The sequence below is a fragment of the Dinoponera quadriceps genome, unplaced genomic scaffold (assembly GCF_001313825.1).
Source record: "Dinoponera quadriceps isolate SergipeBrazil2010 unplaced genomic scaffold, ASM131382v1 scaffold1476, whole genome shotgun sequence".
Taxonomy (NCBI): Eukaryota; Metazoa; Arthropoda; class Insecta; order Hymenoptera; family Formicidae; genus Dinoponera; species Dinoponera quadriceps.
The window spans coordinates 1354810-1381461 of record NW_014555863.1 but is presented as its reverse complement, the minus strand read 5'-3'; the positions used below and the strand labels follow the sequence as shown (position 1 = coordinate 1381461).

The window sequence follows — 26652 nt, the reverse complement described above, 5'->3', positions numbered from 1 at the left end:
CATGACATATTTTATATTTTGTGCTGGAGAATATCAGAATAAAAAGAAAAATATCTCGGAAAGTATGCACAATGATTTTATCTTAGTATTTTTATACGCAGAATGGACAAAGAAATCGATTTATATAAAAGACTATATAACTCCGTTGAAAAAAAAGTTATCCTTGGAAATGAATTGCTTTTTTGAATTATTGATTATCCGATGAAATTAAAATTATCGTATCTCTCTCTCCAATCTTACGACAAAATTAAGGTCACTTCTATCCTCTTCCAAACTCTATAACTTTCCTTTGAAATATTCTCTTCTAAATTGTGATGATTTTTATATATTATATTTAAACATATATTTTTTTTAACGAGACACATATTCAATATACAAAATATATTTCCGTATAATAGAAGTTACTAAGAAAAAGAAGAATGTATACTTTGCATAAATAGTTGCTAAGAAATATGTTTTGCTTAACCATCTCTCATTATGACTAATCAATGATGACCTTTTTTTTGCTCGTCTCAGAAACTATTTGCCACATGTTTTCTTGCCCGCAGTGACACCTATGTCGCAAGCGAGTTTTAATACAGGTATATATGTAAGCAACACTCATCGATCCAGATGTAGTTCCCTATCATTCTTCCCCACTCGAGACATTCACAGAACAACTTGCACTCGGACATGTTCCACACAACGCTCAATCTCTTGCATTTCCTCGGTATCGTTGGCATTATTTTGACGCTCCAGTTAAATGGATTAACGCAGTCGACATATAGCAATTTTCATAACAATAATCCCAGTAACATCTCAAATAATCTACTCAGACTAGGGTACGGGATTGTAAATTTTCTAAATCAAGGTCAACGCCTTTTAGAAAAAGAAGTAGTGGATGTGACCCCGCAGCAAGCAGCAGTGTACGATTTTATAGTGATTGGTGCTGGCACTGCGGGTGCAACAGTGGCCGCGAGGTTGAGCGAGATTCCTGACGTCAAGATATTATTGATAGAAGCCGGGCCTAACGAGAATCTCCTCATGGACATCCCGATGGTAGTTCATTTCCTGCAGTTAAGTAACGAGATCAACTGGAAGTATCAAACCAAGCCGTCGAAGAAGTACTGTCTCGGCATGAATAAAAAAAGGTGCAATTGGCCGAGAGGAAAGGTAATGGGCGGCAGTAGTGTGCTCAACTTCATGATCGCCACTAGAGGAGGCGCCGAAGATTTTGACCGTTGGGCCCAGATGGGAAACGACGGCTGGGCCTACGAAGACATTCTCAAGTACTTTAGAAAAATGGAAACGATAGATATTCCGGAGTTGCGATCCGACAGCAAATATCATGGAACTCAAGGGCCACTACACATTACAAATCCACAAACTCGCACACTAATGGCAGAGGTTTTTCTAGAAGCTGGCAAAGAATTAGGGTATCCGTTGGTAGATTACAACGGCAAGGATATGATTGGATTCTCGTACTTGCAGACTACAATCAAGAACGGTATTCGACTAAGTAGCAACAGGGCTTACTTGCAACCGGCGCGCGATCGGAAGAATCTTCACATAACACACAAAAGCATGGTGAGAAAAGTACTTATTGACCCCCAGAATAAAGCGGTTGGCGTGGAGTTCACCAAGTATGGTAAAATTATTCGCGTGTTTGTGAAAAATGAAGTGATCATGTGCGCGGGTGCTATCGGATCGCCTCAGTTGCTGATGCTGTCAGGGATTGGACCGGTAAAACATCTCGTCGGACTCGGCATAGACGTCGTCAAGGACGCGCCGGTAGGAAAGAACCTGATGGATCATGTGGCTTTTGGTGGATTATCGTTCCAGATAAATACTTCGACAAGTTTAGAACTCATTGATATGATTGATATAACGCAGCCATACATAGCGGAATTTTTAACAACACGATCGGGACCGTTGACGATTCCGGGTGGGTGCGAAGCCCTTGCTTTTATCAATACCAAGCATCCGGAAAAGCGGAGCGGTTTGCCAGATATTGAATTACTATTTATCGGTGCTTCATTCAAAGGAGACCTCGTTACGCCAATAACGTCGAATCTAAATACACAGATGTGTCAAATCTGGAACAAACATGAAGGGACATACGGCTGGACCATAATGCCGATGTTGTTAAGGCCGAAAAGTCGCGGTCAAATAAGATTACTGGCTAACGATGTCAACGTTAAACCCGAAATCACGCCGAATTACTTCGACGATCCTGAAGACATCAGAACAATAATCGCCGGTATAAGAGCCTCGATAGACATAAGTCGCACAAAGGCGATGCAAGCGTTTGGTTCGCAACTGATAAACGATGTACTTCCCGGATGCGAGAGCTACGAGAACGATTCCGATGCTTACTGGGAGTGTGCAATAAGAACGATTCCTTATACTATTTACCATTACTCTGGCACGTGCAAAATGGGGTCGAGTAATGATCCGACCGCTGTTGTTGACCCTAAGCTGAAGGTATTGATTATAAAAACACCAATCTACTTACGGTTATACATATGTATATATTGACTGCAAGTTAACAAGTACGTTTTCAGGTTATCGGTGTTCAAGGATTACGAGTGGCTGACGCATCTATTATGCCGGATATTACATCGGGCCATATAAATCTAGTCGTTTATATGATTGCTGAAAAGCTGGCGGACATGATTAAGGAAGAATGGGGATACTTGAAAATATAACGACTGCATCCTTTGATAAAGTATCTCTGGATATTTTTATATATATCGTGAGAGATTTAAATCATAAGTCTTAGTCCGACCCTTCATATTTAAAACTCAAGTCATCATTTTTATGATTGATAATATCGATTAAAGAAATTTTCTTTGTATGCGTGTATGTGTCTGTTTGTATGTATATGTGCGTTTTTTATAATAAAATATATAATTCATAGACGTGGCTGTTACGTTGACACGTATAACACGTTATAATTTGACCATCAGGACATCAGGACAGAATAAATAATAGCCGGTATAAAAGCCTCGATAAATATCGGTCAGATAAAAATGATATGTTTGTTCCGTCAACGAACGATGTAAATCCTAAGTGCAAAACTATGAATGTGATTCCAATGCTTATATACATACATACATACATACATACATATATATATATATATATATATATGACTAAACTAGACTAAGATATATATATATATATATATATATATATATATATATATATATATATATGACTAAACGAAATTCTATGTTTGCTGTTTATGTGGAGAGTCACATTCGCTTAATCTATTATATTTTGATAATGAAATATTATCCCATTTATTTATTAAACCCTCCCGTAAGATTATGTACGAAATAATGAAAGTTTGTAAGTTCAAGTACGTGCAGATTTTTCGTCGGCGGGAACGTTATGTAAAAGGTTTCGACGCCGGTCGTTACGCCGGTTATTTTAAACTGAGGTTAAAAGTGGGCCAGAGAAATCTTCACGTAAATACGGAAAAAATACTTTTATCTCGCTAATACTTTAATCTTCTTTCATGTTAACACCATTACGATTTTTCCATATATTTATAATAAAAAGGTGTATCATTGTTTTATAATAACATTGTATAAAACTTAATAAAATGAAGAATTTTTTATTATAAAGAATTTTTATAAAAACGTCATACCGATGATGTATTCATTCCAATATATGACAAATTGATTGACTATATTTACAACAATTAACCCCTTAACTTATACGCTCGAGTTAATTCGAGCGCGCTAAACAGGCCAAACTGTGCACACTCGAATATAATCGAGAATTGAAAATAACAATGTGAAAGCAAAGAAAAAAATTAACAATGTGAAAGCAAAGAAAAAAATTTATTACATAAAAAAAATTGATTTTTTTTGGCCGGTTTTTTTCAAAAAAACTGTGCGTTAAGTTAATACTCGAAAAGATAACGAATATTATCTCAATACACCGTATGATACACCTATTTATTATAAATATACGTTATAATAGAATAAGCGCAAATAATGTATAAAAAATGTAAAGATAATTATACAGGATTTCGATATATAAAACGTAATAGCTTAAGTGGGGGTTCTCGATCCAAATGTAAACTGCACATAAGTAAAGACGATTGAGCGTTACGTGAACGAGAAAGTATATTCTCCGGTAAGTCAGTCAGCGTCCGGTCAGAAAGCATTCAACGGCAGTTTAAGAACCGACGAAGAAGTCGTCATACCACGTTGAAGACAACATACTCCCGACTGGCTGTGTGCAAGAAAGTTGACCGTGGATCGGCTAAATGTGAAAAAAGACACTTCGGTGGCCCGTAAAAATCGCGAACGGTACGTATTATGAAAGTACAAAGAGATTATGCAATATCGTGATCGAAACCCTCCATAATATCTTATATATGAGCACGTAAGAAAAATCTGAAAGTAATTGCGACACGTACGTTACGTTTGCGCTGCTCATGCGCATTCCAATAACGGAATTATAGCGTAACATATAGTGATAAATTTCATAATTCGTCCCATTTTTTTCGAAGCCAGTAGTATCTATTTCGTAAAAAATCGAAAAAATTTTCGTTAAAAGAGATACCATGAAAGACGTCGTTATGGACATATGTTGATTTATTCATACGAAAGCCCGCGGGCTAATGAATTAATGCAGAATGTTGCGAAACAGCTCGGCCATAGACCTGCAAATTTCGAGATCTACGAAGAAGCGTATTATAAAATTCAATAATCTAATATTTTTCCGACTATTAGAAAACCGATTAAAAATGAATCTTCTCGTGCACTACTCGTTCGATCCGAAAATATGTGACTTTGACATAAGTCTTTATAAGATAATTTACAAGATAATATTTCGAAGTATTGAGATATCACTCATGATATTGTTCCTATAAGACACGTCTGAACGTTATAGAACGTGTTGCAGTACAGTATGATAATTCTGCTGATATTCACCGTCATCGCGTCGATCTGCAGAGGCGATCTCTTCCTGGATATCGTTAAGAACAACATCCAGCCAGTCGGAGAAAGTCCTGAATTCACGAATATCGCCAAGTACGACTTCATCGTCGTAGGAGCTGGATCGGCAGGCTCCGCGATAGCTAATCGCCTGTCGGAGAACAAGAAATGGAGGGTCCTGCTATTGGAAGCGGGATACCCGCAAAACCTACTCAACAAAGTCCCCATATTGGTCGGCTATTACCAATTAACCGATTTTAACTGGGGATACAAGGTAGAGCCGCAGAATAACGCTTGTCTAGGGATGATCGATCATCAGTGCTCCTGGCCGCGTGGCAGAGCGTTGGGCGGTACGAGCACCTTGAACTACATGATCCACACGCGCGGGAGCAAACAAGATTACGATAACTGGGCTAGTTTGGGCAACGTGGGCTGGTCCTACGCGGACGTTTTTCCGTACTTCAAGAAAAGCGAAAGATTCAACATACCAAGTAGGTTCCTCTTTTTACCACGACAGCATATACACGGTCAACAGTGTGCATATTGCGTGTACTGTACTATTCCTTAGACGGAGAGTTACATAATTTTCAGTCTGATGCACAACATATAAGGTCGAAAATCGCAGGAGTAACTCTACAATTACAATGGCTCTTATTTCAGTAGTTTCGACCTTATGTGTACACATGAGAGATTAAAAATCGCGCAATAATAAAAAGTTTCAATCCAGGGAATGATACAGCATACATGACGCCGATTGCACCAAACGATTGCTCCTTCTAGATTTTCCTCTTCCTCGATAAGGCGAAAAATTGCACGCGCGAAAATGAGGCTCGTGACGATATATAATTCGAGTTCTCGTGCGATCAGGCATCAAGACAACAAGGCATCAAGGCAACTCCTCGTACCACGGTGAAAACGGCTACGTGTGCGTGGAATACGTGCCCTGCCATACGAAGCTGGCGGACGCGTACCTGGAAGCTGGCCGAGAACTCGGCTACGACGTCGTGGACTACAATGGCCAGAATCAGATAGGTTTCTCATACCTTCAGGTAAATATGGACCGAGGAGCGCGTTGCAGCGCGGCCAGGGCTTATCTCGATACGATCAATCGCGCGAACTTGAACATCGTCACCGGTGCTAGAGTGACGAAAGTGTTGATCGACGGCGACAAGCGCGCGTATGGTGTCGAATATATCAAGGACGGTACGCTGAAGAAAGTGCTGTGCACGAAGGAAGTCATCCTCTCGGCCGGTACGATCGATTCGGCCAAATTGCTGATGCTCTCCGGGATCGGGCCTAGGGATCACCTGGAGGAACTGGGTATCCCGGTGATACAGGACTCCAAGGTCGGCTATAACATGTACGAGCACATCGGCTTCCTCGGGCTGACTTTCCTGGTGAACCAGAGCGTCTCTCTGACACAGAGCAGGATAACTCCCAGCGTGATGCTGGAATATTTGCTATTCAGGGACGGTTTCATGACGATACCGGGTGGCGCCGAGGCACTGGCATTTGTGAGGACCAAATATGCCGTCGACGAGAAGCCGGACGTCGAGCTCCTGTTCGTGTCCGGCTCCATACACTCGGATAACGGTATGGTCATGAAGGAAGTCTTGAGAATCACGGATGAACTGTACGACGCGGTATTCAAGCCTATCGAGAATCAAGACGCCTGGTCGATCTGGCCCATCGTTCAACAACCCAGAAGCATCGGCCGGCTCACGTTGCGATCGAAGGACCCGCTCAAGCCGCCCAAGATGGACCCGAACTTCTTCAGCCATCCAGCCGATCTCGAGATCATCCTCGAGGGAGTGAAGCACGCCATCAACATATCCAAGACCGAGGCCTTCCAGGCTTACGGCAGCCGATTGCACGACCTTAAAATACCAGGTTGCCGGCAATTCGAGTTCGCTTCCGACGATTATTGGCGATGCGCCATCAAGCATCTGCCATCTATGATGAACCATGAAATAGGGACCGTGAAAATGGGGCCGCAGACGGACGCTCACGCAGTTGTGGACCCGCAACTGAGGGTGTACGGCATTCAGAGGCTGCGAGTAGCGGACGCCTCGATCATGCCCGTGATGCCCACCGGTCATGTGAACGCAGGTATTTTTATGATCGGTGAGAAAGCCGCGGATATGATCAAGGAAACTTGGTACAGTGCGGAATGACTCTGTGACCGCGCCATCTCTAAAGGAGAATTCGCACCTCGACGGAAAAGCAGAAAGAGGAAAAGCAGCGGTCGATCAGAACTCCCTCTGGTAGTAAGATAGATAAAGTAGTAGATGAAGCAAAAAGTGTCGATTACCAGCACGAGTCCTGATTGCCTGCTGCTTTTCTGCTTTTCTGTCAAGGTGTGAATTCTCCTTAACACAGAGAGAGAGAGAGAGAGAGAGAGAGAGAAAGAGTGAGAAACTTAGAGTATTTGATTGAGAATAAGTCAGAAGATGGTACAGCAATTGTGAACTGAAAATATGTCGTTCTGTTAGGAATCTCGGAATTCCGACGATTCCAGCAAACGACTTCACACCATCCTTTCGGCGCCTGGAATATATAACAGCGACGAACCATGATCGTTAATTTCCTCTTCACTGGTCATTGAAAAAAAAGGCGTGCCTAGGCGCGATATACGTCTGTCCTTATAGAACAAGTGTACCCCACCCAACATATAAAACTACTAACTTATATAATTGCCAATAAATAACCGGATAACCCTGGAATTCAGAATGTAAAAGTTTAAAGTGTTATCGAATGTCGAGCAACTTATAAGCGCGAATCACTGTTAAGCCGGAGTAATTCTTGTGCGAATTTTACTCCTGATATCATCAATGCAAGTCATTTCTGCTTAATCGCGTGGAGTTTTTCTCGTAGAAACATAATATCTTTCGTAGTATGAGTGCATCGAGTGCATCATATCGATACATATACTTATCTCTTTTTTCCTCCTTTTTTGAAACTAATATTTTCTCGTTTTCCCAAATGTACCGACAACTACGAATTAATGTCAACGCATTATAACCGCAGTCAGCAATAGGCGTTGATGCAATTAATAATGACTAATATTCAAGTTCATATTCATTATGTTTTTACACGAACGAGACCACATCGATCGTCTCGACGCTACTGACACAATTTTCTAATCGCTACAAGAATCGTACGCGTTTTCATATTATATTCTGTGTTCCGTACGACGCAATTTATAAAACGCTCGCGAATATATTGAGAATAAGAGAAGCGATTAGGAGCGGAAAAAACACGATGAATATTGTCCAATAATAGGCGACTGTTGCCTGCCAACGGTACGTTTAAGTTGTGACGTAAAAGGGGAGATGAGTCATAGCCTCTTCCCGCGTATTTTCCAGCCAAACTAGCACAAGGCGAATATTACGCTCGAGATTCTATGGAAATAATTTTATACTGCGTTTACCAAGGTTTCCTAAAAAATCGAAGAGCTCGTTTCACAAAAATCTCACGTCACCAACGACGCTGTACGATATTGTACAAAAAAAAATAGCATATACATATCTTTTATATAAATATTATTATTTCTTTTAAATCATCTTGAATACACATACGTAAAAAGTAGAGATTTTTACGCGTACTACATTCCATTATTACGTTAAAAGTTAATCATAAATTATTAGTGGGGAGAAAAGTTACAGAATATGCATTCCAAGTATATTAGCAGTATATTAGCTAAATCTAACACGATCGGTCAAATAAACGGTTTCTGTAATTTTTTCTGATAAAAATTGTTTCAACTTCTAGTGGCGCATTTCTTGAGATTTCCCGTAATTCTTGTCGCAATATGTAAGCGAATAAATATTTTTTCCTCTGCATTACATATTTCTTTCAAAAATCTTATTTAAACTGCTGCGGTGGAAAGGTATGCGTTAATCATCGATAGTTTCAGTGTTAATTTTATTTTAATGGCGGTTAACAAAACATAACTTAATCATCAATTAGTTAAAAGAAGTGTTGCATGTATAATACTTTCGTAATGTTATATTGACTATTTTTACCAACCTGTATATAATGTTATATAATTTTTAACTTTAATATACATATTTGGCAGATTTTTAAACTTGTAACATATTATTTCCGTCCATAAATAAATTATTTTTATATAATGTATTAAGAAACCCACATGGCAAACTCATGAGATTTACTCGTGAGTGCTGCGATCCAGCCAAGGGAAAAAATGAAATAATGACTGCTTCTTGGGAGGAAGTGACAATGGATAATCTCTTTGACATCAAAATAGTGATCAAAAGTGACATTTTTTATTCAACTTTGAGAGTAAGAAAGGCCATTTTGGCAAAGTAATACTCTTAAATTCCGAAGTTTATCTTTGAATAATTTAATATATAGCGAGTTCTTTTCATAGTGCAGTTTGAGACAGTACATTTTTGGAGTTTTATATGTAGTTTTATTTAGGAAAACAGAAAAAAAATATATAGAACGCCTATATTTTACAAATTTAGGGGCAACTCAGAAAAAAAAAGTCATTATAATAACCTATTTCGGATGATAGTAAATTTCTTGACGATTTGTCAGAAAAAAATAATAAGAAATGACTAAAGTGATTGGATGGCAGTGGTGGATTTATGATATGTTAAATCCTAATAAAATTGCAACCAGCGTTAGATGCACATGATGCAGTGAATGAAGATAGCACACAAATCTACAGTGTGTTATCTGAAAATGACGTCATAATTTAATTTGAATAACCAGCTCGATGTCAGCTTGTTAGCTTAATAAGCAGCTGCGATACGACAGCTATATCCTTTCGCAAGACATCTACAACTTCTAATTATTAAAATTCAATAGAAAATAATCTAACCGTATGTTCTCACATACGTAAAATATAATTTCAAGATAGCAACGATCAACAAACAAACAAACGGACGCACCCAGGTTTTATCGTTTTCCGCAAAGCTCTTATCATCACTTTCTGGAATTATGAAGTTCCAGTGAACAATTTAACGATGATTAACGATCTCTTCAGCGCTCAGCTCAATGAGTTGTTTAAATCGGAAAAGTACCAGATGCAAAAAAGCAACGAAACATCTTTCCACCTTCTTCTTTCTCATTAAATATCCGTATCTCATTGGTAGTAATTGACAGTAATTTCCTGATGGCACCAATATCACTCTCCCACCTTTCTATAGCCCTCCTTTTTCCTAAATGAAGTTTACGAATAACTCACAAACGAGCTCTCCGTTTGCGTATGCGAGAGCCCGGATTATTTACTAGGCGTCAGAAACTCTCAACCAATCAATCGATCAACCAATCAATCAAATTCGTCACTGGACAGCGAGACGATGACAGCCCGAGCGATATCTCCGATGCGTCAAGCAAAGCAGCTCCGAAATCACATGTCGCAATGCTTGAGACAGTGCGTGTGTTAATTGACGAGCGCTCGAAAATTCGGAGCACATACCTGAGACAACGAGAGCCTCGTTCGGGCCGCAGGTGTGGACGTTTCCCATCGCCGGAATTAACCTTCCTCTTCCTAACCAAAGTTGATGCGCGAACGACGAGACGGCGACAACGACGTTGACGACGACGACGGCAACGACGACGACAACTATGAGGAACCGGCGCGATCGAAAAAAACAGCGATACGGCGCGACTATTGATAACACTGAGCGTACACGAACACAGCGCGCGATGACGTAATAATATGGTAATTGTTTTAAAACGCCCGGTTAATCATTAATAACATACAACGAGCCGCGTTAATCGTCGGTCGCAAGGTTACGGTGTCAACGAAAGCCACTACCCGAAATCACTCACGACCACTGTCGAAAGTCCCTAGTCGGACATTTTTGTTCGTCGAACTAGATATCGGCTCGTGCGGCATGCTCGTGTAAAAAAAAGTCTCGCTATTCAACAGGTGCGATAACTGCAATGCTTAAATCAGTTAATAAATGCTTGTGCTAATAAGCATGTATATGTCTGTATTCTTGAGTAATACAAAAAATGTTACATTTCTTATAGTTACTAGACTATCCTAGCTTCGGCCTATCATCGTCTTGTACTGCAAAAAAAGAATGAGTCCCAGTTGAACATCATGTATGTCTTAAATGTGATCTACAATGAGCAGTAGGAATATGCTTGTATGAAGGAAAAGTAAAAAATTAACCAATCATAGTCGATTATTCTCCTTACATTCGATTGGTTAATTTCTTGTTCTTACTTCTTATGAACTCTATACTCCTACTGCTCATTGTAGACTACGCTTTAAGGTCGTCTTCAATAGCCGCAAAGCATGCAGTAAGACGTAAGCTAATGGACCAATTGAATTTATATATTTCAAAAATAAATCGACCGTGGTTAGTCAATTAGATTACTGCTTACGTCTCACTACACATTTTACGGCTATTGTAGACAGTCCTTTAATCTTGAATCTAAGAACATATAGAGAAAATTTAGGAAGCACTAGAAATTTCTCTATTCGACAGCCAATCGGCACGTCCAACAATGCTCATCATATGGCATATGTAGTTACAGCCTGAATCCCTATTAGGCTAGCATTAAGGGGTAAATTCTTGGTAACGTCAAGCATTGCATTGCTTCTGTAGTATAATCTTAGTAACATAAATTTATATCTTTTATTTAGCTCGGGAGATGAGAGGTCAAGTAACTCAAAACCGCAATTGTCTTTCTCTTTGAATTTGGGAAGCAACATCGCAAGCCTGCGTAAACAGCGAAATCAAGTAAACCCATTATTGCTGGAAAGTAGAATGAAGAGTTGAGAAAAACAAACAAGAGGTATCGATAGTAAATTGTTACTTCAGATATATCACAAAAAAAGAGTCTATTATTTATTAATATATTCTGTTGAAGTGGTACAGTAATAAATGCTAATATTCTTCATTTAGATGGGATTTGAACTTGGTAAAGGTTTGGGCAAACAATTGCAAGGAATAACGGAACCAGTGGAAGCACATGTCAAAAAGGGAAGAGGTGGAATTGATGTTTATGATCCCGAGGAAACACCTAAAATTCCAAATGTAAAGAAGGATGATGATGGAGTAGAGGCAAAAGAATCTAAGTCTGAAGCATCCCGATGGTGAAAGAGTAATAGTAACAATAAGAAGAAGACGAGAGCATATTTACAAAGTATAGGTCAGGTTTTAGAGTATGAAAGATTGAAACCAAATAGAAGGCTTCCAGTATCCAGTAAAATGAGCAAGGTCAAAGTGATCGATATGACAGGGCCAGAGCTGAGAATTCTTAGTGGGTATCATGCGATTGCCAGTAGTCAGCAGTGTCCCGACGAAACTGTTGTCCGATAAGAAGACTAAAGTAAATTTTGCCCTGTCAGAACCGCAGCATAATTTAAACTTACCAGTGAGCATGTGCAAGCAAGATATTCAAAATGTTGAGCGGATGACGTATTTATACGACAGAGTGATCGTTCTGGAGACAGAAAAGAAGAACCTGCCAAAAGTCATCGATCAAAATAGCCAATCAATCGACACGATGGAGAATATGCTAGTGATGGACAGATTAATGAATGAAATGAACGAACTGATGCTGCAAGAGACTGCGGAGGTTTACAAAAATTTTAAAGACAATTATTACGAAAAGTATAAAATGAGGTTGGTGGATTAGCTAATAGTTTCGTGGCTCCAAAAATTAAAGATTGTCTGCAGAGTTGGAACCCACTGATGGATTCGGAGAATCCACTTAAATTGTTTGAAGAATGGAAAGAAATTTTGGAAAATTGAGCCAGTACATTACAAGCACAAACTATGCATCCATACGATCAACTAATATATGGATGCCATCGATCAGAGGAGCCATACAGTAAGTAATATAGTATATGCTTCTTTTATTGGCGCTACAGCCTGTTGTAGAAACCTGAGGTTTACTTCCTTCCCACACATGTGCATGTAGTGCATGCAGATTATACACATGCATACGGGTTGTATGTTAAACCTACAATTTAACGCCGATTCCGAAAAGCAATTGGAGAAAGGTTTTCATGGCATGAATAATGCTCTCAGTGGTTCGCCAGATCACTGAAGAGGAGCCACGAAGTGCATGAAAATTTTTCTGGCTCTGCCGGGAATCGAACCTGGGACCTCTAAACATGGCAGACCGATATGCCGTCTACCATGCGACGCCCTATGCAATATAGCATACTATTAGGTGGTAAACTTAGTTCCTGCGGTTTTTTTTTTTTTAAACTCATTTCGACATCAAAAGCAAAAAATACATTAATCGAAGTATTTTCCCTCGCTAGCTATACATTTTTCCCATCTTTCGGGCAACGCGTAGATTCCGCGACGATAGAACGATTGGTCTTTTGATGCAATCCATTCGTCGATCCATTTTCGCACATCCTCGTAATTTCTGAAGTGTGTATCCACCAAGCCGTGCTGCATCGACCGGAACAAGTAATAGTCCGAAGGAGCTAAGTCTGGTGAATACGCTGTGTGCGGGAGAACTTCCCACTAGAGCTGCATCATGTTTCTTTGACGGCTTTGGCAACGTGTGATCGAGCGTTGTCGTGCAAAAGCATGACTTTACGTCGATTGCTGGCTACTGCTGGCCTTTTTTCCAACAATGCTTCATTCAGACGGTTTAATTGTGATTGATATCGATCCCCCGTGATACTTTCGTTCGGTCTCAATAGCTCATAATAAACGACGCCGTGCATATCCCACCAAATGCAAAGCATTGCTTTGTGGCCATGAATATTTCTCTTTGGTGTGGATGTCGATGGTTGGCCAGGGTCTACCCATGATTTTCTTCGTTTAGGATTATCGAAGTATATCCATTTTTCATCGCCAGTCACTATGCGCCACAAAAAACTCTTCTTTTTCTGCCTGGCGAGCAGAGAAATAGAGATGTTTAAGCGATTCGCAATGGCATTTGCGGTTAATTCGTGTGGTACCCATTTTCCCTCCTTTTGAATTTTTCCCATTGCATGTAGACGTTTGGAAACAGCCATCGGAGTAACATTTAATGCTGCAGACAATTCTTGGAGCGTTTGAATAGAGTTTTCGTCCAATAATGCCTGCAAATCGGTGTCTTCAAACTTTTTCGGTTGGCCTGAGCGTTCTTTATCATTGACATCAAAATCACCAATCTTAAATCGCTAAAACCATACTTGGCATGTTCTTTCCGATGGAGCATAATTGCCATAAGCTTCGAAAAGCAATTTATAAGCTGCAGCTGCAGTTTTTTTCAAGTCAAAGTAATAAAGCAGCACATGTCGAAAAAACAACTTATCGCGTTCCATATTCAATCAAAAGAAAAAATAGCACTGCTCGCTTAAATGAATCTCTTCGCACTGAATTTTATTGAGAAATGTCTAACCTCTAAAATGCAGCCAGTTTCAGATGTCAAAATAAATTACACCTACAACTAACGTCATCTAACTATGAGCCGCAGGAACTAAGTTTACCACCTAATATAACACTAATATATAGTACTAATATAGCATACTAGTTTACACAATAATTCCGAAGAGTGAATTTTTAATTACAACATAATCTCATATATAATTTTTAATTACAACATCATAATCTCATAATTTTTTTTTTAATTATGTGCAGGCAATGGACATGTAGGCAGCCGAAACCCCTGATCGAATTAATTGAGCACTGAATGCCTCTGTTGCCTAACTGGATTTTGGAAAATATATTGGACTTATTAGTGTTACCGAAATTAACATCGGAGGTGGAAGAATGGAATCCTCTTACTGACACTGTGCCTATACATGGATTCTTCCATCCTTGGTTGCCATTATTGCGTGAGTATACATATGCAACACGTATTAATCAGTGTGCACACGTTCGATTATAAACGAGCTAGTATTAATTGCGCATTATTTCCTTCAGAAAATCGTTTGGACACCCGAATTTATCCTATAATACGCAGAAAACTTGGATCTACTTTAGCAGGCTGAAATCCGTCGGTTAGATCCGCTAGATTATTGCTGCAACCGTGGACGCAGATATTCGCCGAGAGACATATGCAAGTATTTTTNGGAGTGCTCTGGAAAGAGTTGCGCTCTAAGCAGCCGATGCCAGATCGACCGCGCGGACCAAATACGCGAGTCGTTCCGAACGCAGTGTGTATATAATATTTGACTATGTAAAAAAAACCTTTGCACAAGAAGCGTATGCTGCTAGCACGTCAAAAACAACTTAATGGACATTAATGGCAGTTGTTGATAACAAACGAACAGCGCCTTCGTACGAAGAGAGCGGCTCCGGATGGGCGCCATCTGGCGCTGTTCGTTCACCGCGGGTAAATTTGCCTGAGCGCCGAACGGCGCTGTTCGCTGAGAATGAGCATCTATAGCTGAGCGCCTAAAGGCGCTGTTCGCCGCGAAAGGGTTAATGAAGATTATAATTCCAAAGTTGAAAATGGCCGTGTCCAAATTCGTAATAAATCCACATCGACAATGTTTGGAACAGTGAAACTGGGTCTACGCATGGGAGGATTACTCAACAAGTTCTTTCTAAAATGGCTGCAGGCCCTGGCGCTTTGGCTCAAATTTTCGCCCAATTACGACGAAGTTGCAACCTGGTATATAGGTTGGAAGGGGATGCTGAGTGACAGGTTACTAGCGGGACCGGCGGTGAAAAGTATGCTTTTGTATCACGCTATAATCTACAGACATAAATTCTCTGTTTGCCCCCTCACAACTTTATTCATTGAAATATATAACGAAATATAAATATGATTTACCAGAGCACTTCAAGAAAGCGTTAAATATGATGAACAGAGCCGTCACCGAGCCACAAAGTCATCAACCTGACGCGGTGGAACAAGTTTCGTATCTAACGAGTTTAGAGAGAACCCAACCGACGATGTCACAGATGGTACCGATTGTGCAGCCGCTAATAGAGGTATAATATTGTCAAGCGTTAAGTGTCAAACTTAAAATACACGATGTTATAATTGGTTACATATTGAATATATCGTGTTGTTCGCAGGGATTCGCGGGGGCAGTGCGAACCGCTTTGCAGATCCCGCAGAGCTTCAAGGATCTCGTGCAAAAGAAGTGCGAGGAACGTGGTATATTGTTTATACCGATCCCGAATAGATATAAAGAAGCCAAACGAGTACAAAGTGGGAAACGTCCAGGCATACATCCATAGCAACGTGTTGATTGTGTGCCACAATAGTACAAATTAGATGCCAATTGGATGCATATCTAACAACGCATTTAAATGCCTTGTTAGATATATCTGAACCGATTCTGTATGAAATTAACTGCAATTGTTCAAATTGTATAGTCACTTTGTTGTATTCATACCGTAAATATGCTGTAAGATTTCTGAATGTACATATATGTGTGTGTGTGTGTGTGTGTGTGTGTGTGTGTGCACACTGATTAATACGTGTTGCATATGTATATTCACGCAATAATAGCAACCAAGGATGAATCCATGTATAGACACAGTGTCAGTAAGAGGATTCCATTCTTCCACCTCCAATGTTAATTTCGGTAACATTAATAAGTCCAATATATTTTCCAAAATCCAGTTAAGCAACAGTGGCATTCAGTGCTCTATTAATTCGATCAGGGGTTTCGGCTGCCTACATGTCCATTGCCTGCACATAATAAAAAAAAAAAAAAAAAAAAAATATATATATATATACATACGATCGGTTCATAATGTTCTACGACGTTTTCCGATACCCAATCGCCATTTTTCCCTATCAGCCCATAGGTCTTCCTCAAATTCTCTCTCTCTCATTTCCTTTGTTATTTGCTCTCGCCAGCTTTTCCTTTGCCGTCCTCGTCTTCTCTTTCCTGGTGGAGTCCAGTTCAATACCTGCTTAGATAGTCTATCTTCGGTCATGCGTTACATATGGCCGTACCATATATCAATTGTTTTGTTCTAATATCGTCTACCATCGTTTACCATACGGTTGACGTTCATCATTTCACGGATTCTTGCATTTGTTGTATATTCTCTTCTGGATTTTCCTGTCGTCCTTCTCAAAAAGTCCATCTCAGTGGCCAGTTGTATTTTTTCTGTGTTATCTTTCAATTATTACATTTTACTGTCGTATGTTATGATGCTTCTCACGATGGTATATTATTTTTTTGTTCACCTTGGATATGCTCTGGTCCCACAGTATTCCGTTTAACATGGAAATGGCTCTTCTTCCTTGTATATTTCGTTTCCTTATTGCTACATCTAATGTTCCCTCTTGTGTGAGCTTCATTCCTAGATATTTATACCCTTTACAATGTCTGATTCGATGTCCATCCTCCAGTTTTATGTCTTGTGGTGTACCACTGATATACATGTTTTCGGAATCCACGTCACATATAGTTCTAAGCGCGCCGAAGATATCGTCACTTTTGCACCGTTGAAAAACGTTCTATATAATAGATCGATATTATTTTGCCACGTGCGCATCTTTCATTGTTATCTTATGTCAGCGTGAATACAGACACACGTCTGCATTCTTTTAACGAAATCTATATGGTAAACACAATTCCGACGAGGTAAATGTATTCGCAGCTCAAAAATGACATTATCGTGTAACGATATTCTGCATCGTTTTTCTGTTTTTTTTTTCTTTCTTTCCAAAAAGATGATTAAAACGACTGTTAAACTTACGGCGCCCAAGTTATCAGAATCTCTCTCCTATTTTGGAAACAAGAGTGAATCAAATATAGACGAAACGGCATATATGAAATTATATCGTGCATGCACTTCTGATATCGAACCTCGCCGAGTAAATCTCTTTCACGTATGCACTATCGACTTCTGTTCAAAGAGTCGCACGCGTGTAGGCGTTCCTGCTTATCCCACTACCAAAGCGTAGCTTTAAAACTTCTCGATATGGAAAGTTGCGAGCGACTCCCGCGGAGTCGTGCGTATACAGGGTGGGCCGGAAAGGAGAACGGATCGTACGCTTGATTAAATTTAGACACGAAATGCGGGACCAAATTTTCAATAGATAGATTAATAGAAAGGTAATATTCAACAGATATATAGAACAGAAAATAGATCGAGCTTGAAACAAACTAATGCACTTATTTAGACAAATATTTCAACTTCCTAATTAAAGTGCAAATCATACCGGGGATTTTAAGACGTTTTAAGATGATCTTCGATCTGGAGAATCTCTCGAATAACATTTGTCACCGTGAAGCGATGTTGCATCTATTCCTCGCCTACTTGCATCGAACTGTTTGAACGACAATGAGACAACAAGCTCGCGACGCCAATGGCAGGAGGACACCGACGCGAGCTCTTAGAAGCTCCGGAGTGGTCCTGCGAGAAAGGATGGACGTCTCTCGCCTACACGTCTAGCAGAGATCCCGTCGGGTGTCGAGAACGCATTTGCATCGGATCGGAGTGTCTCTGCCTAGTAACCGTGCGGCTGCAACTGCGTCCCGACGGTCCTTGCACTCTCTCGCGACACCGCCGGTGTGCACGCGAGTAGGCTCGCCGAAGGCGTCGCGCGATACACGCGTCCGTCGAGACGCCGATGCTCGCGTAGAAAAAAAATCCAAATATTACTTGCAGAAATGCATATGTGGCACTCGAGATATTCCGTTGCGCGTAAAATACACGATGCGCACAAAGTCACGCCAACTCCCTCTCCTCGCTACGAACTCTACGGCTGGTGATATCTGAAGTCAATGTTTTTCCTCGATAAGAGGTACCTCGGGGGGGGAATCTTGAAATTTTCGCTCAACGATTGACGCTGGTTTGTCCCTGGCGGATGGTTTTCAATGGAAAATTTTTGGACATGGAACGCGTCGTCCTCGCACTGTTGCCCGTTCGCTGCTTGAAATCTGTGCGAAGAATTCGCGTGATAAAGTAGAACGTACGCGGCGGCGCATTTATGCGACGCAACACAGCGCGCGGTCATAATTTCTTTAAATAGATCGTGGTTGCACCGGTTTATCCTTCGCATTAATGGCGCTCGACAACTTGTTTGCAATTTTTAGCGACTTCCACCGACGACGGGACAGTTCGTTTAATTATCACACGAGATAATCGCTATCCTTCCTGCACACAGGCATGCTGCTCGTGCCAAATAACGAGCTGTTCGAGCTGCATCACGATGTTAATTCCGACGGGCTGCAAATTAAATCGCGCGGGATGATACGTTCAGGATCGTAACGTCGATTTCCTTTCTCTCTCTCTCTCTCTCTCTCTCTCTCGTGGTGGCGCTTTAATTGCAAAAACTCGGGCCTAGCGAAGGAAAGTCACGGGCTAAGTAGCGCGTGTGTCATCGTGATTTGCGTAAATTATTTTTAGAGAATCGATGACGCGAAGATACCACACGCAAGGCGCGAGCATAAAACGCGATCGGGCCCCGCATACATTCCAATCCCACGCAAATCTCGCCGTCTCTCTAAGTCCGCGCGTAAAACGCCAAGTGCGCGCGAACGCATGACTCGGGCCGGCGATTCGATCACCTTTTACGACCTTCTGCCGAAATTCCTGCGGCCTAAGCATCTTCGTTCTCGTGATCTCCGACATTGTGTCACTCTCCCTTGAATACCGACGCGATAGTTTAAGATTGTTCATTGATTGGCGAATCACGATATCATATTTCGACGTGAAATATCCAAGAATTTGTCCATCGAATCGTACACTTCGTCGATTCCACAAGCACGCTCGGCGGCGCTAGATATTCGAGTTTCCAAGCAAGCCGGTATCGGTTCAATTTGCACCACTTACGCAATTTACAACTTCCATATTCCTCCGAGCAAAATGACCGATTAGGCTTGCGCAAGGCTCGACGATAAATTCGACGTGTGATTTACAGGATTAGGTATTCCAAAGAACACAGGCGTTCCTATGACTTAACCCATTGCCGGCGCGCACGTGGGCGTCGAATGGAAATTCGAGGCGCGAGACATTTACATTTGCGCCGGTATTGTGGGGAGATATAAAAGAATGTTAATGCGGCTACAGTACCGCTACGCGACGGTTTGAACAAACGATCGGTCGCGCGATACGTCATTTTTACAAACTCGCGAGTTATATCCGTCCGTTCTCTCGCTCTTGACGCGAAACGAGTTCGGGAAATCCTTCTCGTGGGAGATCGCGACGAAAAGAGTCCGAGTGAGAACGGCCAGACTCCGGGAGGATCCGAGATCGTTATCCTCGTTGGTTATCGTCACAGAGAAAACAATGGACGCGCCCCCTCGCGTGTTATTTATTCTCTACGTTCCAGCGAGAAATCCAACGCTCCAACGGCTAAAACGCGACGCACCCGGGGGCGCGATATCGAACCGCCAGGTTGCCTCCGCCGCCGATCGGTGTTACCCCGGTTCTCGTTTCGCATTATCCTCCGGGCCTCCCAGGTTGCAAATGCGGCCGTAATGCGTGGAACTATATCGCACGAGCGAGCGCGCGCGCTTACACCCGGGTCGCTCGAAATGGCTCGTCGTTTGTATCCATGGCAAAGATACGGACGTAAGTGTCCCGTGTCACGCAACTAAGAACGTTGGAGAATTAGAAATTATTAGAAATAGATTATATATATATATATATATATATATATATGTAATGATTTTCGTTCTTTATTTTCTTATATTCTTATTCTCTTATTATGTCATTCTCTTATTATTTTATACTCTTATTTTATTCTCTTATTATATTATAATATTTAGATGTAAACTCATACACTAACAGAAAAATATTCGGTATTTATAGCTGACATAGTGAAAGAAATGTAACCAGGACAACTATTTTTCTAGTAAGTGTTATTATAATAATAGTGATAATAACCTTACATGTATATTGCTACTACTACTTTTGTGGTTATCCCACACAGCACAAGTAGATTCTAAGAATGTCCCACGAATATCGTAAAAGTGTATCACGTGTATTTTTAGAATATTCGAGACACGTACCGAATATAATGAGAACATACTGAGAATATACGTAATATGCTGAGAATATCGTATTCTAAATTCCTATACCCTGAATAGGGGAGCAGATGTATAATGTGTGATAATGTGTGGCAGTTTTAGAACACATTTCTATTTTAAGCTGTCTCTCGACGTAAAACTGATACTAGTAGAATTCGTTTTCTCTTGCAAAAATTAGCCAAGATTTTACGCTACAAGAATACATAGTTATATAAACATAAAATATGTGCTGCTCAAAATAAAATAGTGAATTTAAAATCACAGTAATTGGCATTTATGTCATAATGATTGGTATACTTGTCACAGTGATTGACTCTCGTTAGAAATATGTTAATTAAAGAAATATATTACAATTTAGAGCTAGTTAATGACCGAAACTCATATCAACGCAATATTTAAGTTGCGCTGCTGAACGATTTATCAGATAAATGTCTATCCACGCACAGCAGTGTATTGGCGGCCTCTCATTGCAACCTAATGAGTTAATAAATATTATAACTTGACCGATTGCTCTTCGATAGACCACTTTCTCCCTTATCATCTACAGCTACACATTCAACGATAGTAGTTAGTTTCGCGTTTAAATATGTCGATATGGTAATCACTACACCTCTTTCCCTGTATACCATCAATATACGAGATATGATATTACACGAAAGATATTGCAGATATTCTCAATATGTTTCTCAATATATCCACAGTATATTCAGTATAAGAATAGTTCATACAAATAATCTTATGCGCTATCTAAGTATTAAAATCATTTTAAAAAATCATGAAAAAGTTGTAGTTAAGGCCGAAAATAATTATAATTTCTCTCAATATAAGTTCGTTCTGATTCGACTGTGTTTCCACACACAGAAAAAATATCGTTCTGTCGCTAAGAAAAGCAATTACTCGGTTTACTCTCTTTCCTTCTTTCAAGTAATAGTTATCTTCAACAAAGAATACTTGCTTGGTAAAAATCTTAAAAATCACAAATTTGAGAGAAGCTCATTATCATGTACCCAACAGAAGAATTGATTTTCCCTTCAAAGATATTATATGAACTTTATCGAAGAAAAATTAAATTCGGTTAAGTTTTGAATAAACAAACCGAAGTTTGTTTCAATTTAATATTCTTGATTGATATACTAAGCTCACTACATAGAAAAAAAAATGCTAGATTCAAGTGAATAATAATTCCAATAATTAATAAATTTTTATTTGAATCAAGCAACGTTTATTTGATCCAAATAAAATATTTTCCAAGTAAATTATCCAGATAAAATTCACTTAACCCAAGTAAAAATTTGCTACGATGTATTGGACTAATTATTCACTTGAATGAAATGTAACTTTTCCCTGTGTAGAATTCAGAATATATTTGGAATAAATTTGATGCTTATGATAAACTTACGAGGGTTGCTACTTATATTTCTGGCCTAATAATGAAAAAACAAATATTTATGATCAAAATTGGTTTTATTGTTTTTCAAAATATTCTCCATGATGATCAATACACTTTTGCATGCGTTTGAACCAATTTTCGAAGCACTTTTTCCACTCCGATTGAGGTAACTGCAAAACATGCGTTTTGAATGCATCAACCGCTTCTTCGGGTGTGGAAAATCGTTGACCACGTAATTTATTTTTGATGTGCGGGAACAAAAAAAGTCTTTGGGTGCCAAATCAGGGCTGTACGTCGGATGACCCATCAATTCGATGTTTTGGCCGGTCAAAAATTCCTTTGTTTGACCCGATGTGTGAGAGCTCGCATTGTCATGATGAAGAATGATTCGCCTCTTCTTCTGCTTTTCTCGAATTTCTCCGACTTCTGGCAAACAAATGGTCGTGTACCATTCAGAATTGACCGTCCTACGGTGCTCTAACGCTACTGTCGCCACGTGACCGATAATACCGAAAAAACCAGGCAACCATTTGCTTCGATGTGCTTCTTCCGCGAACAACTTTTGTTGGATTTGACTCGTCTTGGAAGACCCATACAGTCGATTGCTGTTTTGTTTCGGGCTCATATGCATAGATCCATGATTCGTCACCTGTGTAGATGTTATACACAGCCTTTAATGCACCTTGAACGTATTTTTTCAACATTTCCTTGCACCAATCCACACGAGTCTTCTTTTGAGCGTTTGTCAGATTATGCGGGATCCAACGCGAACAAATTTTTTTTACGGACAAATGTTCGTGCAATATCTTATTGATGCTTGTCATACTAATGCCCAAAGATGCCTCAATCTCATGGTATGTCACATGATGATCTTGCTTTATCAGTTCACGCAGACCATCGATATTTTCTGGCAGAACAACCGATTTTGGACGACCTTCACGGAATTCGTCCTGGAGCGAACGTCGGCCACGATTGAATTCGTTATACCAGTTTTTTACAGTGCTGTAGGATGGTGCTTTCTCGCTATATAAAGAATTAAGTTCATCGATGCACTCTTGTCTTGGTAATCAACGTCGAAAGTTACGAAAAATAATCGCACGAAAATGTTCACGAATTAATTCCATTTTTTGCCCGACGTGAATTTTTCAATTCACTGTAAACAACACAAACCGCGCTCAAATGACAATGTGTTTTTATGTTCTTATGTTCAACAATGTCAAGTTTCCAATGACAACGTCAGATGGCACCTGGCAACACTTACTGCTACCAAGGCTAGAAATATAAATAGCTACCTACGTATGATACATTTGCGGCTATATAAACCTACGAGATACTCGAAACAAGTAACATTTACATATGAATGCGGTATGTATTTTTCTGTATGCGGCGAGAAACACGCGGAGGATAGATGTTCTTTGAAAAACTCGACCGTCAACAAGCCGCGCGCGGAAAATTGTCCGAGCATGCGCTCTTGAGAAAAGCAACTTTACGGAAGTTATCCCCGTTCTCAGTGCTCGGTCGCGCAGTTCTCTTCGCGGTTGCTTCTCGAATACGTTTCCGTCGCTTTCTCTGGATCCTCTTAAGCGCCGTCAAATCATCGAACGACCGGGCGAAACGAGCTCTTCGCCCACGCCTTGCATTCTAAACCGACACGGCGTCCGTTCCAGCCGCCTTGCCGTTCGCGCGACATTCGCCCTTTTCTTTTCCCCGACGCGAATGCTGCGAGAGTAGCAGCCCTCTCGCGATCTCGGCCCGACCAGGTCGATCTTCTTGCTTCGGACGCGTGACTGCGAGAGAGGGGAAAAAGTGGCCGAAGAGTCGCTCGCTCGGCCGACGCGGACGCTCGTAGAGCGCGCAGCCGGTGCATTGGAGCGCGCAACAGGTGTGACTCGTGTACCTGCGGTACTTGTTCGAATAATCTGGCCCGCTCTCCGGCCGACAGGTGCCTGTGCACGGACGTGCGTCAGAGTGCGCGCGTTACTGCCGCTCTCGCAGCGTTATTATTTCGTTATGTGCTGCGCGCGTTCTCGATCGGCCTGCATAAACTGCGTGAACTTTCATAGATTTCACCGGGAGATATCGCGCAGCGCGCGTTTAAATGCGGAAAACCACTCGTTGCCTCGATCTCGGGCCGAAGGAAACACGCGATACGACGATACGTACCGCCTACTAAGCAATCGCTTACTTACTGTCGAGTGACGTCAGTGGGATCGATTCTCGCAGTGGATACACCTAGGATGGTATTTATAGTCGGATCTTATCTTTAAGATCGTTTTAAGTTCATCTACTGATGCTTTGCGGATCGTTTCCATTGATTACGAAGTATCTGAAGAACTCTGGTAGAAATTTCATACAATTTTTCAGCAATTACTGGACAGTTTGTTAACTTTTGTCTAGTAACTGAGGAGTAAAATCATTTCCCGATCAAGATGTAACGCTTTTCCCGCGGCGGTTACTGCGCGCAAAAGATGCACGAAATCTGAATCCATTTATTGAATAAAGACAGAACATTAAATGGACAAAATCTAATCAATTAATTAATAAGCAAGCCTGCTGCTCGTGAAATGAGCAATTTTGGTCTGGAAGTAACTTTGATTAAAACTCTATCAAGTTTTTGCCCATTTTCTACATAGTATTGTTACAACTAATGAGAATGCATTAATACCAGACAATAACTGGACCTGTTTAGGAAAACTGTTACATTTCTTATCAGGTAACTTGAAACGATCTTAAATGTAAATAAGATCTAACCATAAATACCTACTTCAAAGTTCCTTAAATAAGAGTCTGGACATCTCCGACTTTTTTTTTTATCAGAAATAGTATCTGATTTGTCACTAGAACATCTCTATCTATAAAGGGTATCTGCAATACATCGAATTTCGGTCGTATTTTTATGAGAATATGTATATATATATAGCTAACTCGCTGATGTTTATATTATATGAAAATAATATTCGTAACGCGAGAGTCCCTCTGAGAAGCTATCTTTTAAATCATTTTCAGAGACGGTAAAAAAATCATCGTTCAGTCGCGACGTCAAAGTCGTCGGAATCACGCTGTTACTTATCACGCTTCAGTCAAATGTTCGGACCTTTCTAAGTAAGAATTCACTTTCGACCGAGGACATTCCGTTATTTCCATAATTTTCTCTCAAAGTATTCTGAAAGAGAGAGTGAGAGAGAGAGAGGGGAAGAGAGAAAGAGAGAGAGAGAGAGAGAGAGGGAAAAAGAAGGGAGTGGGGAGAAATAGAGAGAATCTAGAATCAAATGCACAAACCAACTCCATCAAGTCCAAAGTTACATTCGCTTTTCTATTTCAACATTTCAACAACGGTCGGTATTTTCAGCAAGTCGGCCGGAGTTAGACGAGTTCGTTCGTTTCTTTTTTAAGCGTTCCCTCGTATCACGGTGCAGTGAAAAATCGCCATCCTGCCGGAGAAGAGGAGGGCGAGGGGGGGAGGGAGGGAAGAGGGAGGAATGCGAGATCCGGAGTCGTACGGCCGCGAACGATTTTCTACGGCCCTTTAATCGAGAAGGAGGAACGCATAACGACGCAACGGCGCAACGTAATGAATAATGACATCTAGCCGGCAAAGGGCGGAGCCAACAACAGGTCCCACGCCGTCTCCCGCGTGGTTGTGCGTGCTCGGCTGCACCGGACTGCACGCACAAGTCGCTCTCCGACCGCGGACTATCGGCTCGTTTCTGCACGCTTAAGCATGCACGTACACCCGATTTAAATGATCAGCTAGCCGAGCTTTGCTTCTTGCGAGCGAGCCCCGATGTCTCGGCGATTCATGAATATTCGCATACTGAAAACGGCGATGCCGTGCGCACGAGGATACGCGCACAGGACGTCGCTCCTCCGGACGAGAGCCTCTTCTCCTCCGAGAGCGCAGAAACGCACGATGGCAGTCGTCGGGGATCGATTGCGCAACGCGACGAAAGAGCTGGCGTGGGGAAAAAAGTGGACCGTGTAATAAACTAAAATTGAGTGATTAAATCATAACGTAGCCCGTTCGTCGCGGTTACGGACGATACGCGATCGCATCGCGCCGAATATGGCATAAGCGTGTCTCACAATCATAGCGAGCGAGCGCGCGTTTTGTCATTGACGTCTGGATCGTAATTACACACGAAATGTTATGGCATGCGCGATTTCCTCGGGCGAAAGTGCGCCTTTCGGGGTGGGAGGGGACTGATAGATATTCCATCCCGCATTAGGATGTCCAACATCGTTTGCCCGCTGAAATGAAACCGTTGCGTAACGTGGTTTAACAGCGGTTCCCGAATCGCACTTCGCGAACGGCGAATGAAGGAGCACACACGGCCGAGCCGACTCACCGCGGTGATTTGAAAGTGTAAATTTCTAGCCGAAACTCGGAGTCGCGGTGAGAATTATATTTTACATGCGGAAAATGTCTTTGAAGAAGA

General features: G+C 41.0%; 3 protein-coding genes and 1 pseudogene across 3 annotated transcripts; all 4 read left to right on the top strand.

Annotated features, from left to right (window-relative positions):
* The first annotated feature begins 612 nt into the window (after positions 1-612).
* On the top strand, positions 613-2775 carry LOC106745591 (glucose dehydrogenase [FAD, quinone]-like). The gene is given in 2 exon segments (XM_014621316.1): positions 613-2463; positions 2544-2775. Coding segments are annotated over 2 exon segments (1995 nt in total). The 3' UTR covers positions 2688-2775.
* Positions 2776-3323: 548 nt separating this feature from the next.
* LOC106745571 (glucose dehydrogenase [FAD, quinone]-like) lies at positions 3324-7108 on the top strand. The gene is made up of 3 exons (XM_014621271.1): positions 3324-3452; positions 4891-5425; positions 5802-7108. The coding sequence occupies exons 1-3, from the start codon at positions 3324-3326 to the stop codon at positions 7106-7108; spliced, it is 1971 nt and encodes a 656-aa protein (XP_014476757.1).
* A 4356-nt stretch (positions 7109-11464) lies between these two features.
* LOC106745570 lies at positions 11465-15302 on the top strand (annotated as a pseudogene).
* LOC106745626 (tuftelin-interacting protein 11-like) lies at positions 15232-16509 on the top strand. Its single transcript, XM_014621409.1, has 3 exons — positions 15232-15550; positions 15657-15814; positions 15902-16509. Exons 1-3 carry the CDS (start codon positions 15367-15369, stop codon positions 16064-16066), a joined length of 507 nt encoding a protein of 168 aa, XP_014476895.1. The 5' UTR covers positions 15232-15366; the 3' UTR covers positions 16067-16509.
* Positions 16510-26652: the final 10143 nt, after the last annotated feature.